This window comes from Polypterus senegalus, chromosome 1 (genome assembly GCF_016835505.1).
Source record: "Polypterus senegalus isolate Bchr_013 chromosome 1, ASM1683550v1, whole genome shotgun sequence".
In the NCBI taxonomy this organism is placed as follows: Eukaryota; Metazoa; Chordata; class Cladistia; order Polypteriformes; family Polypteridae; genus Polypterus; species Polypterus senegalus.
This window is the reverse complement of record NC_053154.1, coordinates 333,153,180-333,171,048: the sequence shown is the minus strand read 5'-3', so window position 1 is coordinate 333,171,048 and position 17,869 is coordinate 333,153,180. Positions and strand designations below refer to the sequence as shown.

Below are 17,869 nucleotides of genomic sequence, written 5' to 3'. Positions count from 1 at the left end.
TTGACACCACGATTAGCTGATGCCGGTACCTCACTTTAGTTTTCGATCTTGATCTCCTGGTCAGAGTCCAATTCAGTGATAATATACTAAACATTGTTTGCTTTGTGCATTCACTTCGATCTTTCACCAGTTGCTTATGCCATTTTTGTCGTGGTTTGCTCTTCACTACTCCCCGCAAGCGCATGGGAATCTCGGCCGAACCAACAAAGCTAACTTTCCTTCTAGCAAAGGGAGCCGAATAAAACGCAGTGGCGGGTTTGGTCACCGTTTGCAGTTGCTTACTACTCTCAACCCCTCCTGCTGATAAAAGTCAAGTTATAGAACGAGACTCTGAAACAAAGCAGTGAGATCTGATGATGAGCAGCTTGCCATGCAGGTTTAAACCTGTCCAAACCTGCACGACACACGACAACACTCTCGGCCGGTGTTTTCCTCTAGGGGGCGCTAGTTCCCCGGTTGGAGTAAGTTCTTTTTAATTGCGGTATTTTAAGTAACCCGACTCTAAATAGATAGATTATAACGAGGCGATATTCCTCCCTTAGTGATACAGCAGTAAGAAATCACATAGAAGGAGTAACTTGGCTTTCTTTAATGACGGCTTACACGGCATAACAGACGAGGAAGCCATGATAAGCTCATGTGTAGAGTCTGCCATTTTCATCTAGCCTTCCAGAAGGATTTTCAGGATCGGATGACGCAATCTTCGGCTTGAAAGGCGTGCCAGGCAGTGTACCAAGGCTTCATACTCTTTCTCCGTGTGCAGGCCCCCACTTATGGCAAACATGGCAAAGAGAGGCAAGCTGACTCTAACACACAGAAATAGTGCACGTTGCCCATTTGTCTTTGTCTATCTTGTCCTATGCCTGGCCTAGCAGTTCTGAATGCCGAGTCCCTTTGTACTAAATCTGCCTGAGCTGTACATGTCTCTCTATTACACAACATAAATCTTGGGGAGGCAGACTAGGGAGACGAGACGTCATCTTCTCAGAAGACAATCTGAAGTCCCATGAGAGACACTTTAACTTGCTCCCAGCTCTTAAAACAACAACAAGCGACGAGCAAAACACGCAGCTCGCAGCAGATGATCCGACCACTTCTCCTTGCGTGCATTCAGCCACCCTAACCCCCCTTCACAATGCGAGCAGTGTTGTATGTCCTGCGAGAAAGAGATGTAACCACGCCCAGGGCCAGAAATAAAGGACAAGTATTGATTTTACAGCGTCACGTGAGACAAGGTAGTGAGCCATCATTTAAAACAAGTCCACGGACATCTAACCTAGCAGTTGTTGGATTGCTTTTGGCAGACACACATCAAGTGCTACCAGCTCTTAAAACAACGACAAGCAGAACACGCAGCTCACCAGCAGCAGAAAGCCAGCAGATGATCCGACAGCATCTCCTTAATATGTGTTCAGCTGCGCCCCCCTTCACAATGCGAGCAGTGTTGTACGAGATGTAACCACGCCCGGGGCCGGAAATAAAGGACAAGCATTGATTTTACATACGTTTTTAAAGTAAAAGAGAAAATAAGGCATATGTAACAATTCCCATGAAAATAATCTCTTTAAATCGTATATTCGGTAAACCAAACACAGGGATGGGAGAGCGAAGCGAGCAGGGGGCACAGCCCCCCATGTAGAAACAAAAGAAAAGCAGATTTAAAATATCTGCACAGAGCACAGCGACACATTAAACTTGTATTCTGATTACAGCCGGTCAGTTGATTGTCCGTCACCATTTAACGTAGTTGTGTCTCCCCTTGTGTGCCGGAATCCTGCTACATTTAAAACTTGAGCAACGTGTCAATTTATACATTTTTAGTACGATTTAACAAGACACCAACAGAACCTTTTCAAAGGTTTACCGAGGCTTATGGGGAGACTGCATGTCTCGTGTTTATCCTAAAGTGAAATCAGTGCTTAAAAGGAACACGTTGTGAGTCAACTGATGCAGTAAAGAAGAAAACGTCCGATGTCTGGAAGCAGGTGACAGAAACTGATCTGCTCCACACCGTTGACCAATGGGAACCAAGACGGCATCGGTGCACAACTGCGAATGGGGTATACAATGAGGGGGGACAAGCATTAAAATTGTTATGTACAGTTGTGTTAATAAATAAAATGAACGACAGCCGTGTGTTTAAAAAAGTGAATGAAGCTCCAAATCCTTCTCAGAGCTTTTATTTCCATACATGTAACTGCATTAACAACACAGCACATCCTATTCCAAATCTAAACATGAAGACAAATCGATCAAATTTATGTTAGTCCTTTATAGAAAGTGAAGAAAAAGGGAATATTAGGCTGTTCAAGATAATAGCAGAGTGGAGTTCAAATAGTCGATTACGGCCCTCATTTAAAGAAGGCAAATGTTGTACACGCTGGTTACTGTGCATTTCTCTCTGAAAATCAACAGGTCGTTCCTGACTTTGTTCGGAAGAACAGCGTACTTTGATTAAAATCGGAGAGGGAAAATGATGGACTGCTCAGCTAAAATGACTACAAATGCTTTAAAATCGCAGCTGAATCCTAAAAGAAAACCTGCCATTAGAATGGATCGATGAAGAGCAAAAATGGCAAAGACTCCGCCAGTGATCAGCTCCCGGAAGATCCAAGGTGGTCTAAAGTTACCTGCGAGTACAAGTCAAGTTGGGGAGCAGGCACTGGTACAGAGTGTTGCCGCACCCACTACACGGCAGAACAATTCGGGATCCCGGTTGGCAAAGGCAGACACTCGGTCCAGTCTTACCCTGCAGAAATGACCCTCTATCTGCCACAGCATGTGTTGTGTGGGTGACCCCTTGGCCTGGTCCAGCCACTCGAGTCACCAACAATGAGGATCTTACGAGCCGGATCACCCTCGGGGAAACACAATACATGGCCGTAGTGCCGTAACTGACGCTCCCTCACAATGCAGGTCATGTGCCTCATTCGGGACTCTATGAGTAACACAAAGTCAAACCAATGGTACCCAAGGATTTTCCGGAGAGACACACATGGAAGAGTCCAGTCTTAATCTCAGGTCAGTGGAAAGCGTCCATGTCTCATAACCATATACCAAGACAGGAAGCACGAGGACTCTAAAGACTTGGACCTTCGTCCTTTTGTTGAGATATCATGAGCGCCACACACTCCTTTCCAGCAACCTCGTGACCCCACCATGCTCTCCCAATCCATCTACTGACTTCATAGGAAGAGTCACCAGAGACATGAATGTCACTGCCGAGGTAAATAAACCTCTCGATGACGAGGTTGAGACTCTCTGCACAGACAGATACACTGCTGATGGCCATGCCCAAGAGGTCATTAAAGGCCAGGCTCTTGGTTTTTATCAGGAAACCATGCAAACATTGAACAGAGTAGGAGCAGAACACTCACCTGACGAACCCCAGAATCAACTGGGAAAAACACAGAGGGTCTGCCTCCACTCTGCACAGCACTCACAGTACCAGTGGACAGGTCGAACCCTCAGGATGTCCCACAGGGCAGCTTGATCAACTGAGTCGAACGCTTTATGAAAATCTACAAAGAAACTCTGCCGATATTCGTGTTTGCGCGCCACGAGAACCCTCTGTGCCAGGATGCGGTCGATGCTAGACTTCTTAAGCGTAAAACTTGGTAGGTGACCAAGTGATCACAGATCCTATTGACGTCGACTCTAGGAAGGACCTTACACTACACAAAGAGCAGTGCTATCCCCCAGCAGTTGCTGCAATCCAGGCGATCCTCTTCCCTTTCCAGACAGGGTCGGCAAGTCCAGTTTTCTAGTCAGGTGGGATGATGCCAGTCTCCCAGATGGAAGAAAAGATTGCTTGCAATGCAAGAAGGAGAGCCTTACCACCAGCCTGAAGAAGTTCACCCCGGATACCACAGACCCCTGCAGCCTTTCCCCCTCCTCAGCTGGTTCACCACCTGTACCTGCAGTACCTGTGTTATAATTAGAAGACCCTGTGTGAAGCCAAGATAGCAGCAAGAAGAGCCTGCAAAGTCCCACTGTTGGTGCTGAAGAGGAGACAACACACCGACTGGCCAAAAGAGAAATGGCGCAACATTCTCTGGACTGATGCTTCAAACCACAGTACACAGTGAAGCAGGGTGCTGCCAGCATCATGACATGGGGATGTGTCTCATTCTGTGGTGTCAGGCCTCTTTATCGCATACCAGGGGTCACTTTGAATACTTCAGAATATTTGAAGAGGCCAGTTGGGCGTATGCCCTTGAAATGAGGGCTTCAACAAGACAAGGACCCCAAACACACCAGTAAACGAGCGACAGACCAACAAGACTGACGTTGTGGAGTGGCATCAGAAATGCAAAAAAATTGTGGAATGGAGTCCAATCATCCTGGGCTGGCATACCTGAAGTTGGTCGACTGACGCCGTACCAACACCGACGGGCAGCAGCTCCCCGAAACAACAAAATATGAGTGCAGGGATTCAAAGGAAAGCAAAATCTTGAAATATTTTTCAGTTTATACAGTGAATGCTTGAATTTGTAAAGAAGAATGCAGACACTGCAATTTTTTTTGAATATTCCCTTTTCTTCACTTTCTGTAAAAGAATAACACAAATATGATCCAAATTTTTCTTCATGTTTTGATTTGGAATAGAATGTGCTGTGAGCCCAATGCATTTGCGTGCCTGGAAATAAAAGCTATAAAGGATTCTGAGCTTTATTCACTTTATTAAACACACGGCTATTACTCGGAACTCAACTGTAAATAAAGGGGAGTCATCGTGTCAGTCTTGTTGTTTAATAGACAGACCTCGGATAACACAAACCGCAGCATTGAAGACCCTGGCCACCTCACCCTGTCACTTTCTCCCCTCTAGTTCTTGCACCACCAGCAGATTTACAGCTTAAAGGCTACCCAGTGGCCACCGACACCTGCATGACCGTACCTGCTGCGAGTTACAAGATCAATTTTCTAAGGCGGCATTCATTGCTTTTCAACTCCTGTACTACAGCCACAGGGTCCCAGGAGGTCTTACTGTGTTTGGATGTAGAAAACGCCTGCCTTGGATGGAACCAAACGGGAATATCTGTTTACGGTATGTACAGGATGGGTTGTGGAGAGAGGGGAAAAAAAACTGCATTTTACAGTTTGTTACATAAGACTGCGTATGTGGATATTACAATTATTAAAGGATTACTTAGATAAGACGCAGCTTTCAAGTGACAGAAGTAATTGTTGTTGTTAACACAGCTGCTATCGCACATTTTCATACACGGGACGGAGCTCCAAGTGCTTTATGAGATGCCAAATTAGTCACAAGCAAAGAAAAACAAATTAAATATGAGATAAGAATAATAATGAATTGATGACATACAAAGAATAAATCAATTTGCACTTACATGAAAAATATGTGTAATGAGTAGAAAGACAGTCTCCTTATGTATAAATAAGATTCCATCATAACTTACTTGTCCCCAAGGGAAAAGTGAAATTTTAAAGAAGCTCCCAAAATAATAAATAGATAAATATAATAAAAACAAACAAGCAGCCCCCTAAAACACACAACTTTTCTCCCACTGAACGCTGGGAACGCGTGGCAGCCATGATGTGTGTGTGTACACATTCTGAGTGTGAAGTACAGTCATATGAAAAAGTTTGGGAACCCCTCTTAACTCTTTGGATTTTTGTTTCTCATTGGCTGAGCTGTCAAAGAAGCAACTTCCTTTTAATATACGACATGCCTTATGGACATAGTAGGGTTTCAGCAGTGACATTTTATTGGATTAACAGAAAATATGCAATATGCATCATAACAAAATTAGACAGGTGCAGAAATTTGGGCCCCCAACAGAGATATGACATCAATACTTAGCTGAGCCTCCTCCTGCTCCTTTGAGCCTCTCGACGCTGTCCTCCTGTAGCCTGTGATGAGTGTCTAGACTCTGGGTGGAGGTATTTCTGGCCATTCTTCCATACAAAATCTCTCCAGTTCGGTTCAATTTGATGGCTGCCAAGCATGAAAAGCCTGCTTCAAATCATCCCATAGATTTTCGATGATATTCAAGTCAGGGGACTGTGACGGCCATTCCAGAACATTGGACTTCTCCCTCTGCATGAATGCCTTTGTAGATTTCCAACTGTGTTTTGGCTCATTGTCTTGTTGGAATATCCAACCCCTGTGTAACTTCAACTTTGTGATTGATGCTCGAACATTATCCTGAAGAATTTGTTGATATTGGGTTGAATTCATCCAACCCTCGACTTTAACGAGGGCCCCAGTCCCTGAACTAGCCACACAGTCCCACAGCATGATGGAACCTCCACCAAATTTGACAGGAAGTAGCAGGCATTTTTCTTGGAATGCGGTGTTGTTCTTCCGCCATGCAAAGTGATTTTTGTTCTGACCAAATAACTCAATGTTTATCTCATCAGTCCAAAACACTTTGTTCCAAAATGAATCTGGCTTGTCTAAATGAGCATTTGATACAACAAGCTACTCTGTTTGTGGTGCGAGTGCAGAAAGGGCTTCTCCTCGTCACCCTGTCATACAGATGTTCTGAATTGAAGAACGATGTCCAGATACACCATCTGCAGCGAGATGTTCTTGCAGGTCTTTGGAGGTGATCTGTGGGTTGTCTGTAACCATTCTCACAATCCCGCCTCTCCATATGCCGCTCCTGTATTTTTCTTGGCCTGCCAGACCTGCTGGGTTTAACAGCAACTGTGGTGTGGCCTTCCATTTTCTGATTCCATTCCTTATAGTTGAAACCTCCAAGATGGCTTTTTGTAGCCTTCCCCTAAACCAGGAGACTGAACAATCTTAGTTTTCATATCTTTTGAGAGTTGCCTTGAGGATCCCATGCTGTCTGTCACTCTTCAGAGGAGAGTCAAAGGGAAGGAAGCACAACTTGCAGTTGACCACCTTAAATACCTTTGACCACTCATGATTGGACACTCCTGTCTATGAAGTTCAAGGCTTAACGAGCTCATCCGACCAATTTGGATTAGAACCGAACTAATAATTGCTAGCAGAAACCGCAAATATCCTCCGCAATTTTTATGGCTTTTATCGTGGCAATACTGTACTGTAGAGAGAACAGGAAGCCACTGCAGAGGAAAACGTGGCATGGGATGGTGAATGTAGCCAATAGAACTTTAAACTGCAACTCCCAGCAGTCCCTGGCTCTGATTGGTCTTCTGCTGAGGGTGCTGGGGCTGTTGGAGTCAAAGGATGTCAGTGCGGCTTTTAAAATGGGGGCCAGTGACCGAAAGCAAAAAAAAATTTTAGTAATTTGTGTTTCAAGTTCCTGTCTGTCTGCCTTTTGTTGGGTTACCTGTACTTATTCGTTTTGTCCTCAATAGTTTCGTGGTTGGCAGCTGGATTGTCTGTCTGCCTGTGTACATGAGGACTGTAAGTGGATTCATGGCCATCCTGCAAAGAAAGGAGCGCTCCCGTCTTCACCATTTCAGGAACTAGCGGTAGGACTATCTTTACATTCCCATTCAACGTGCAGATCTCTGGACTATCTATTTTCATCATTACATTTTATCCGTTGGTGTTTTCATGATTTACTTTGTGTGTTTTGTTTGTGCTTTGTTGTATTTAATGTGTTCTCGCCATAAGGGGAACAGGGGTGGGATCGTTGTTTTCATTTATTTCATTTGTTTTCATTACATTCTTTATTTGCTGTTTGATTACTGGTTTGCTTTGTTTTTGTCTGTTTGTGAGTGTGTGTGGGTTGGGTCAAGGCTGGGAATCTCTACCATATAAGTAAACAAATCACCATCTTCGACAGTGTGAATCGTATTAGCACCGGACCGCTACAGCGTTATTCATTTCTCCTTGCTGCTGATTGGCTATGATGCCTCTCCAGCTGAGTGTTCTTGTGTTTTCCGTTTTGTTCCTCTTAACCCTTAAACCGCCACAACTGGCTATAGTCGTTTCCCAGTGCCATTTGCGAGCACGCAGGAGCTGATCAGTCAGTGCCGTACATTTGTTGAGCAGCCAGCTCATGACCACTGCCAGCCCCTTGTGAGCAGGGGGGCTGAACGCACCCCTAGAAGACACGGACACTCCTCAAAAAACGCTGATAGACTACCTTCACATTGCTCCTTTACTTGCTGGGCTTACTTGTGGCTGCTTTGTTGCGTGATATGCTTCTCGCGCTACGCTTACTTAAAAGCCTGAACAGCACCTGTCCTTTTTGGCCGATTGCTTTGTTTCTCTCTCCTCCCCCAGACATCCTCTGCTCCCCTATGATGTTTGTCTATTCTTTAATCGAGAACTAACTGCATACTGAGCTCATTTTACTTCAGAAAGAGACATGTTTGTTTGAAGTGTTTGAAAAAATTTCCTGTCTCTACAATCTCCCGTGTTTCTGTACAATGCTGTGACCCAAGCGTGACACCCTGAAGCACTGCAGCGTCACTGTCCCTGGGATTGAGCCACTGCATTAGACTAGCCTGCAATCATCAGCGTTTACCTCTGTGTGCTAGCGTGCAGCCAACTTGAGCGCAGTTGACTTAGTGATTTACTGAATTTCATCCATGGCGTCAGTCGGACCTTATACATATTGTTCCAGTAGTTTTTTAAATAGTTTTTACTGTTCATTAGCAGTTTGTAAAATGATTAGTGCTGCAGTAATTGTGATGCTCTTTGCATGGAAAAAAATGTGATCCATTAAAATTTCACTTTTTCTTTGTGAATTGTGATGTTTACTTAAAAAGTGCAGCAAAAAAAGAATTTGGATGCATTAACCCCAAGTATGTGGCAGTTTAAGGGTTAAAGCCCCAAGATGCAGCCCGAAACAGCCTGCACCTTCTCAGGCTTCTGGCAATATAAACGCGCTTGCATGATTTACAGTACATATAGCAGTAACATCTGCATTTTACATTCTAGCACTGCAGGAGACATAGCAGTACAGTATACAGGTTTACCTTTACATTCTTTATTTTTAGGTAATGTATTAAGCTGAGGTTGAAATGAAATTAAAGTGTTTTGGGGGAATATTTAGGGTTTAAACTATAAAAATAGGCATTTTTTTAACCACATCCAAAATTCAGTTTTTCACAATTTGCGGGTGCTCTAGGAACGTAACCCCCGAGAATTTTGAGGGTGTACTGTAATCAGCATTGAGCAGTGACATGCATTCAAATCAGCAAATTTACAAAGGTATCCACATTTTTTCACATTTGATTTAATTTCATACATACGTCACTAAAAATCTTTGTTTGGAAAACACCGCAGTACTCAGATGATCCTAGGAAATGAAAGACATACCACTGTTATCTTTTGTGTTGAAAGGAGAGTCAATTATTATGCAGGCTGAGAGGGGGTCCCAAACTTTTTCATAAGACTGTATAAACGAGCCCTTAACCTGCAATTGCTTCATCCTGTGTATGATGTTAATTCAAAGAATATTGGGAGATATGCAAATGTAAAAGCAAACACGAAAAGTGGGATCCAGTATCCATTACATTGTCTAAGCTGAAGCTCAGATAAACTAACTGTTCCGATGTGGTAAATCTTCAGTTTTTTTTTTTTTTTTAAGAACAAATATTACAGAACCCTTTTTAATTCATTAATTACCTGTGAATGGATGGATACAGTAGGACTCGGAATTACTAAATTAGTTTACAGCTTGGGAAAGGAAGGAGTGCGGTGGTACAAATACTTTGATCAGGGTTATGTGTCATCAAGACGAAATAGCTAATCAAATGTGTGCAATGTCACGTGCCCCAAAACCCCCAAGAGTCCATTTTTACATAAATATGGATCATCCAAAAGACCAAAAGAGAAGAGAAGATGACAGAAGGGCAACACAGGAGGTGACGTCAGAGATCAAGAGACATTCTGATTTGGACCTCAGAAAATGCATCCGATAAACACCACAAACTGCCAGGACATCCCAACCCCTTGGCACTTCTAATATTCAGTAAGCTTTTCTAAGATTGTTTATATCCAGACTTTGTTATCTATTGTATTTTCTATTATATTTTTTCTGTTTGGTATTGTTATATGTTAAATACCACATTGCTTTTATATTTTCTATACTTTGCCTTTTAAATGATATTGTATCAATCAAACATTTATTTATATAGCACATATTCATACAAAAAAATGTAGCTCAAAGTGCTTAATGTGTGCGTATGAGGAAGTCGAGAGTGGCAGAAGTAGTATGTGAGAGTGGCACAGGATATGTACGAGGGGAGTGTGGCCGTGGGGAGGTCTGCGGTAGGATTACATCAGGGATCACCTCTGAGCCCTTTCTTATATGCAATGGTGATGGACAGGTTGGCAGACGAGATTAGACAGGAGTCCCCGTGGACTATGATGGTTGCTGATGACATTGTGATCTGCAGGTCAAGGAGACCCTGGAGAGGTGGAGATATGCTCTGGAGGAGAAGAATGAAAGTCAGTAGGACCACCAAGACACAATAAATGTGTGTGAATGAGAGGGAGGTCAGAGGAATGGTGAATATGAGGGGAGTAGAGTTGGTGAAAGTGGATGAGTTTAAATACTTGGGATCAACAGTATAAGGGAGTGGGGAAGAAAAGCGAAAAAGAGTATGCAGGCAGGGTGAAGTGGGTGGAGAAGAGCATCAGGAGTGACAAATGGGTATCAGCAAGAGTGAAAGGGAAGGTCTACAGGATGGTAGCGAGACCAGCTATGTTATATGGGTTGGAGATGGTGGCACAGGAGACAGAGCTGGAGGTGGCAGAGTTAAAGATGCTAAGATTTGCATTGGGTGTGATGAGGATGGACAGGATTAGAAATGAGGACATTAGAGGGTCAGAGGGTGTTTGGACATGTGCAGAGGAGAGATGAGGGGTATATTGGGAGAAGGGTGCCAAGGATAGAGCTGACAGACAAGAGGAAAAGAGGAAGGTCTAACAGAAGGTTTATGGATGTGCTGAGAGAGGTCATGCAGGTGATGAGTGTGACAGAACAAGATGACAAGGACGGGAAAACATAGAAAAAGTTGATCCACTGTAGCAATCCCTAACAGGAGCAGTCAAAAAAAGACGAAAAAAAAAGAATGCTTTGTCTTTTAAAGTGACTAAAATAATAAAGGGCACCGAGTGCGAGTTAGATGGCTACTTCCTCGTTCACAGGGTTCATCAAGGCTACTGAGGTCACTGTTCAATGATTAGAACAACTGTGGGAAAAGTAAGACATTGTTTGGTTAGCAAGTGGTGTTCAGTATCAAAAGAATCCCTATGTAAAGGGTCTTATGCAGAATATGGTGGAGCAACTGGCACCACTCAAGACTTTGTCTGGATTGGATTGCTATGTGTGTATGTGTTAATCTTCAAGGGCGAGAGTAAATGAACCCAAAAAATGATCCTGGTAAGTCTGAAATTTCAAGATGATATACACTAACCAGTCTTTATATGCTTGTAAGAAGATATGAAAAAGGCGCTGGGGACTTTGCTCTCCACCATGCTGTCATATTTAGCTAAACATAGCTTCACTGACAAGTAACAAGACCATTGGAAATTATACGTTGTCCAATCAGCTGATGCAACTATTGCTAAATCTTACAAGGTCAGCCACCCAGGCACTCCATAAAGGAAAAGGATTTGAGAAACACAGTCAGGGAAATCTCAACCCTCCATAGAGAGAGAGAGACATCACAGGAGGAGAAGAGCAAACACACACATCACATCCAGCCTAAAAAGACAAAGACCCTCCAATTCCACTTACCTGTTTATAAAGCCACCCTCTGACGTTCACAGGTATATTTGGGTTCCTCTTGATAGCATGGTCTCGTTTTCCAAAGCTATGTGCCTTGCCACTTGGCTTCAACACCTAAAACAAAGTGACACACAATTAGAATGAGGAAGGAACACTTGATAGATCGGTGGATAAACAGATGGAGGACCTTCAGAACCCTAGACTTTTACACATTTCGTTATGTTACGGCCTTGTGCTAAAATCGTTTCAATTAATTGTTAGGAATTTGACAATCATCTACATACATACATCCATCCATCTATAAATATAAAAAAGTCAATGTGTGTATGTATGTATGTATGTTCCAGCATCACGATTTTCATGAATCTTGGTACACATGTTCCTCATTGGTCGACTAAGAACAATGTAGGGTGAAATCAGCCGTAACCCACACCCTTCTGGGTAGGGTGGGGGTGATCTTGCGATCTTGTATGTTACCATCCAGAGGACACTCGGAACAACCAGCAGAGTGCGAACTGGAGGCGACTGCCTGCATTCTTCATGTTTGAGCTCCACCGCGCACCTGTTGCTTTTGAAATCAAACACAGTTCTACACGTGGAAGTGTGTGTTAGTCTGTCTGGCCGGCCCAGAAGTGAGACGTAGAGTCGGGGTGAGGACTCCAGCTCTGAGGATACGCAAGCAAGGCCAAAGGAAACCTCTAAAGAAAGACAGTCGCTTAGCTGCTAATGCACAAACCACGAGCACGTCTGTAACATGAATCCTTCTAGCAGAGAGATGCCCAGAGTAGTTCTGACGATTTAAATACTTTCTAGGATCCCGTGCAGGCTTACACAGTTAGTATATACCAGGCGACTGCCAGCATTCTTTATTTTTGAGCAGCACCGTGCCCCTGTTGCTCTTCAAATTACACAGAGTTCGCCGTTTCAGAGCGTCAACTGGATGATAACATACATACAACACCCCAAGACAAGCACATTAGTGAGTCTTTATCAATCCATTATCCAACCCGCTATTATCCTAGCTACAGGGTCACAGGGGTCTGCTGGAGCCAATCCCAGCCAACACAGAGCACAAGGCAGGAAACAAACCCCGGGCAGGGTGCCAGCCCACTGCCAGCCAGCCCTCTGGGACAGCCAACGACGTCACTTTCGGTTCTGATGACATCACTTCCTTTAAAGCCGCCATCTTGTTAATACTGAGGCAGTTCTGTTTGGAGGTGACCAAGAGCCCAATACTCACTCTGGCTGAGCTCCAGAGGATCACGCATGGAGATGGGAGAAGCTTCCAGAAGAACCACCACCGCTGCAGTGACTGGCCAGACGGCACGTGACAAGCCTGCTCACAGTTTGCAGGCCATCGGAATAAATGAACAACAAGATTCTCTGGTCTGATGAAATGAAGATTGAACTGTCTGGCCAAAAATCCTAAGTGTCACATCTGGAGGAAACCAGACAACCTTTCATCACCTGTGACGAGCCATACCATTCCACCAGGGCAGCGGGGTGGGGACAGCATTATGCTGTGGGGTTGTTTTTCAGTGGCAGGGACTGGGAGACCAGACAGGGAGGAGGGAAAGCTGAACGGAGCAAAGTCCAGGGATCTCCTTAATGAAAACCCTCTCAGTGTCCTGTGTGACGATGCGGGTTCTCTTCCATGCTCTCATCGTCTGTTCGGGAACCCAGAACCCAACACCATCGATAATGTCACCGAGATGAGCTGACAAATAGGGACAAATCTCTCAAGGCCAGGGGATATTCCATAAAGTGTTTTTATTTAAAACAATAATCAAATCAAAAAATGCAAAAGTGCAGTGTCAAAGTTCAGTAAATAAATCCATAAAAACAGGTTCCCAGTGGGGTTAAAACCTTCAAAAATAAATAAAATCCTTTAAAATCCAAGGTTAAAAAGGTAGAAGTTAAAAATGCAGTCTCTCCATCCCTTGTTGTTCTCTGGCCCACCTCCATCACTCTATCCCCGGCTCACCATTACTCACAGCCGCGGAGACCCAACAGTCGCGAGCACCTTCTGTCAACCTCCGTCTTGGCCTCCAAACGGACGTCACTGCCAGACCGACGAGGTTGGCTCTCCTCCCGTGATCTTTCGTGCACCCGTAGTCGCTCCTCAGACCTCTCCTGCACACCCCACTCGCTAATTGTCAGTGGGGCGAACTAGCCCCCAAGAGCGCCTCCATCTAACACTCCTTCGCGGGGCCCCCGCTCGTTCTGTCTCTCTCTTTGCTGGTTGCCAGATCATCCAGCCTAGACTGCCATTGCTGTCCTTTAACCTCCTTCTCCTCCATACATCTTTCAACCTCTCCTTTCATTTCTCTCTTTTTTCCACGATTTATCCCCCCCTCTGGTGTACCTTCGTTTATATACACACATATAAACCTCTGCCTCCGTGGGCACAGCATCTTAATTACACACCGCAGGAAGCCAAGGAGGCAAACAAGAACGACCGCACCCACACGTGCAGGTGCCACGCGCTCCAATCTCCTCATTAACTCCCCGTGGTCGTGCAATCGCGCCCACGGAGAACGACATGGCTATACGGATTTTTAAAAACCTGACTTTTTTTTCCAAGCCGCAGATCTGCTCTACCACATCCTGGACTACAAATTAAGCCAAAGGTTCACCTTCCAACAGGACATTGGAAGAGGAAAAAAAAAAAACACCACAGGTGTGGCTTTGGGACAACTCTGTGACTGTCCTTGAGCGATTCATCCACAGCCTGGCCTTGGATACCAAACAATGAAGGTGGGTGAAGCTTGTCACGTCAAACCCAAGGCGGCTCCAGGATGGAGATGCTGACAAGCCTTGTCGATGGGATATTTCAGTTTTATATTTTTAATACATTTGCAACCATTTCTAATATCCTGTGTCGGCTTGTCATCCAGAAGTATCGAGTGTTGCATTACCAGAGTACAGTGGCCCCAAAAAGTTGTCACCCCCTTGGAGGTTTTCACGTTTTTATTATTGAACCACAATGTATAATCTCTCTATTATAAAATAAATCTTGGAAAGGCAGACTAGGGAGACGAGACGTCATCTTCTCAGAAGACAATTTGGAGTCCCGCGAGAGACACTTTAACTTGCTCCCAGCTCTTAAAACAACGACAAGCAACAAGCCAAACGCACAGCTCACAGCAGATGATCCGACCACTCCTTGCGTGCGTTCAGCCACCCTAAACCCTCCTCTTCACAACGCGAGCAGCCGAGACACAAAGTGGCCAAAAGGACAGCGGCTGTACAGGCTTTAAAATGATCGACCTTCACAACGCGAGCAGCGTTATACGTCCTGCGAGAAAGACATTTAACTACACCAGGGGCCGGAAATAAAGGACAAGTACTGTTTTTACAACATCACGCGAGACAAGGCAGTGAGCCATCATTTAAAACAAGTCCACGGACATCTAACCTAGCAGTTGTTGGATTGCTTTTGGCAGACACGCTTCAAGTGCTACCAGCTCTTAAAACGACGACATGCAACAAGCAGAACACGCAGCTCACCAGCAGATGATCCGACAGCATCTCCTTACCGTGTGTTCAGTTGTCTCCCCTTCACAATGCGAGCAGCGTTATACATCCTGCGAGAAAAGAGATGTAACCATGCCCGGGGCCGGAAATAAAGGACAAGAATTGTTTTTAAAGTAAAAGTTAAAATCATGCATTTGTAACAATTCCCATGAAGATAACAGTCTCTTTAAATTGTGTATCCGGTAAACCTAACCCAGGGGTGGGTGAGCGAAGCCCCTTAGTCTCATATATAAATGTCTACACTTGGAAGTGTGTGTGTCTGTCTGTCTGTCTGTCTGTCTGTCCCGGAAGTGAGAGGTGGAGTCGGGGTCAGGGCTCCACCTTCAAACAAAGCTGATACACAAGCGAGGTGATCCCGTTGGCAAAATGAAACCTCCTAGGACAGAGACACCCAGAGGAGTTCCTTTCAATTACCGGACATCTCTGCATTTCAGTTTTCTTTCTGACGACTTCAGTAGTTTCATAGGACCCTGGCCTACTAAATAATTATGCCATATTTGTAATTCACTTAGAGCACTTTGCAGAGATCTGCTTTCATTTCGTCATTAAAGTGTCTTTCTCTGTTGATCAGAGTCAAAGATGCCCAATCAAACCCAGCACACCACTCTGGTGATGGTGCCCATCTCCTCACACTGGCAGAACAGTTTTCGTTTCCCATCTTGGTGGTAATTTTCCTTGCGCCATCTTTTCCTTGCCTGCAGGATGCCTACCCTCACAATGCCACAGGCTTGAATTCTTGTTGCACACCATAATAGCCCTCTGCTGGCACTGCCAGGAGTGATATGGGCAGAGAGGATGCTCAGCGTCAGCCGTAGAGGCAGTATTCTCCCAGAGTACCCTGACATCTCTTAAATTGTCGTGTAATTAGCAGCACTGAGGAATTTGCATTCTCATATCTGTCTTCTCACTGGCAAATTTTACACCTCTGTGCCAAAGGTTACACAGAGATAACATTCAAGAAGAAAAATGTAATTTTAAATAGGATGAGTGCCAAAGCCGTCACCCGCATGTGAACAGAAGCCTCTGTAATGACTTAATGTGATGCTCCGAGCGGCGGAAGGAGAAAATGCTATGCCGGCCCACCGTGTTTTTGGTTGGGGAGGCACTGAAATACTCAGTGGGCTTACGTTGCTGAGAGCCACAATGCTCAGAGGTCCAAGACATGTGAGGATGGTCAAGAGGAGCTCAGCGAGGACAAATACAGTGCCCTTCATAATGCTGGGGACAAAGACACATTTTTCTTTCACTTTCCACTTCTGCTCCACAGTTTAAAATTATAAATCAAACAATTCAGACATCGTTGTTAAAGTGCACACGGCAGTCAGACTTTCTAGATATGCCGACATGCCGACATTTCGGTCACATAACACTTTTTCTACATGGTCCCCCCCTTTTCAGGTCATCATTATGTTTGGAACAATTGGTGTCCCAGGTGTTTGTGATTCCTCAGGTGGGTTTCGTGGCTTCCTACGCTTCTACCCTTTGGAGTCTGGAGCTACCATTGGTCAAATTAAGGGCAAGGGCTGTGCCAATGAAAGTCAACTGAATAAAGAGCCACTAGGAGTCAGAAGAATAAGAATAAAACCATCAGAGACATCGATAAAGCCTTAGGATGACCGAAATCAACTGTCTGGGATATCATGAACACACTGGTGGGCTCAGTAATGGCAAAGGGACTGGTAGGCCAAGGAAGACCTCCACTGTTGAGGACAGAAGAATCCCCAAAGGCCAGTATGACAGATTAGAAAGAGCTTTCATGAACAGAAACAGAGAGAAGGCCACACTGCAAGAAGCAAACCACAAAAAAAGGACGGCCAGATTACAGTTTGGGAGAAAAGACTTCAAAGAGCCTGCAGAATTCTGGGAAAAGGTCTTGTGGACAGAAGAGACAAAGATGAATTAAATTGTCTGGGATATCATGAAGAAGAAAGAACACACTGGTGAGCTCAGTGATTGTAAAGGGAATGGCAGGCCAATGAAGATCCCCACACCGCTGATGACAAAAGAATCCTCACTACGGTTAAACCAACCCAAATGCCAGTCTGACAGATCTTCAGGAGGCTGATGTGTTTGTGTCAGAGGAAGACTTCATGAACAGAAACACAGGAGCCACACTGCAAGATGCAAACCACTAGTTAGACAGAAAAGCAGGATGGCAAGATTATAGTTTGTGAGACTCCAAAGAGCCTGCAGAATTCTGGGTAAAGGTCTTGTAGACAGAAGAGACAAACTTGAACCTGATCAGAGTGATGGCGAGAGCAAAGTGTGGAGACATGAAGGAACCGGCCGAGATCCAAAGCAGACCACCTCATGTGTTAAACATGGCAGTGCTGGGGGGGTTCTGGCTTGAGCACATTTGGCTGCCACACACGTCTCTACATTGACGATGTCACTGCTGATGGCACAATGGATTCTGTGGTGCAGAGAAACATCTGATCTGCTCGAGTTCCAGTGGATGCCTCCAAACTCAGTGGATGGCGCTTTTCCTACAACAAGACAATGAGCCAAACACACTGCCGAGGCAACACAGGAGTTGGACAAAGCTAAAAAAAATTCTTAAATGGCCAAGCCACCCAATTTCAATCCAACTGAGCAGGCCTTCCATATGCTGAAGAGAAACCTTAAAGGGACAAAAAAAAAAAAACAAGTAGGCGCTGAAGATGGCTGCATGAGAGGCT

At 44.7% G+C, this 17,869-nt stretch overlaps 1 protein-coding gene across 10 annotated transcripts in view; it reads right to left on the bottom strand.

Annotated features, from left to right (window-relative positions):
• Positions 1-17,869, bottom strand: part of plekha7b (pleckstrin homology domain containing, family A member 7b) — a 294,855-nt gene that overhangs the window by 107,783 nt on the left and 169,203 nt on the right. For all 10 annotated transcript variants that reach the window (XM_039738638.1, XM_039738665.1, XM_039738648.1 and 7 more), the window contains one exon: positions 11,664-11,768. In XM_039738638.1, the coding sequence (XP_039594572.1) occupies positions 11,664-11,768 (105 nt within the window). The remainder of the gene's footprint in view (positions 1-11,663; positions 11,769-17,869) is intronic.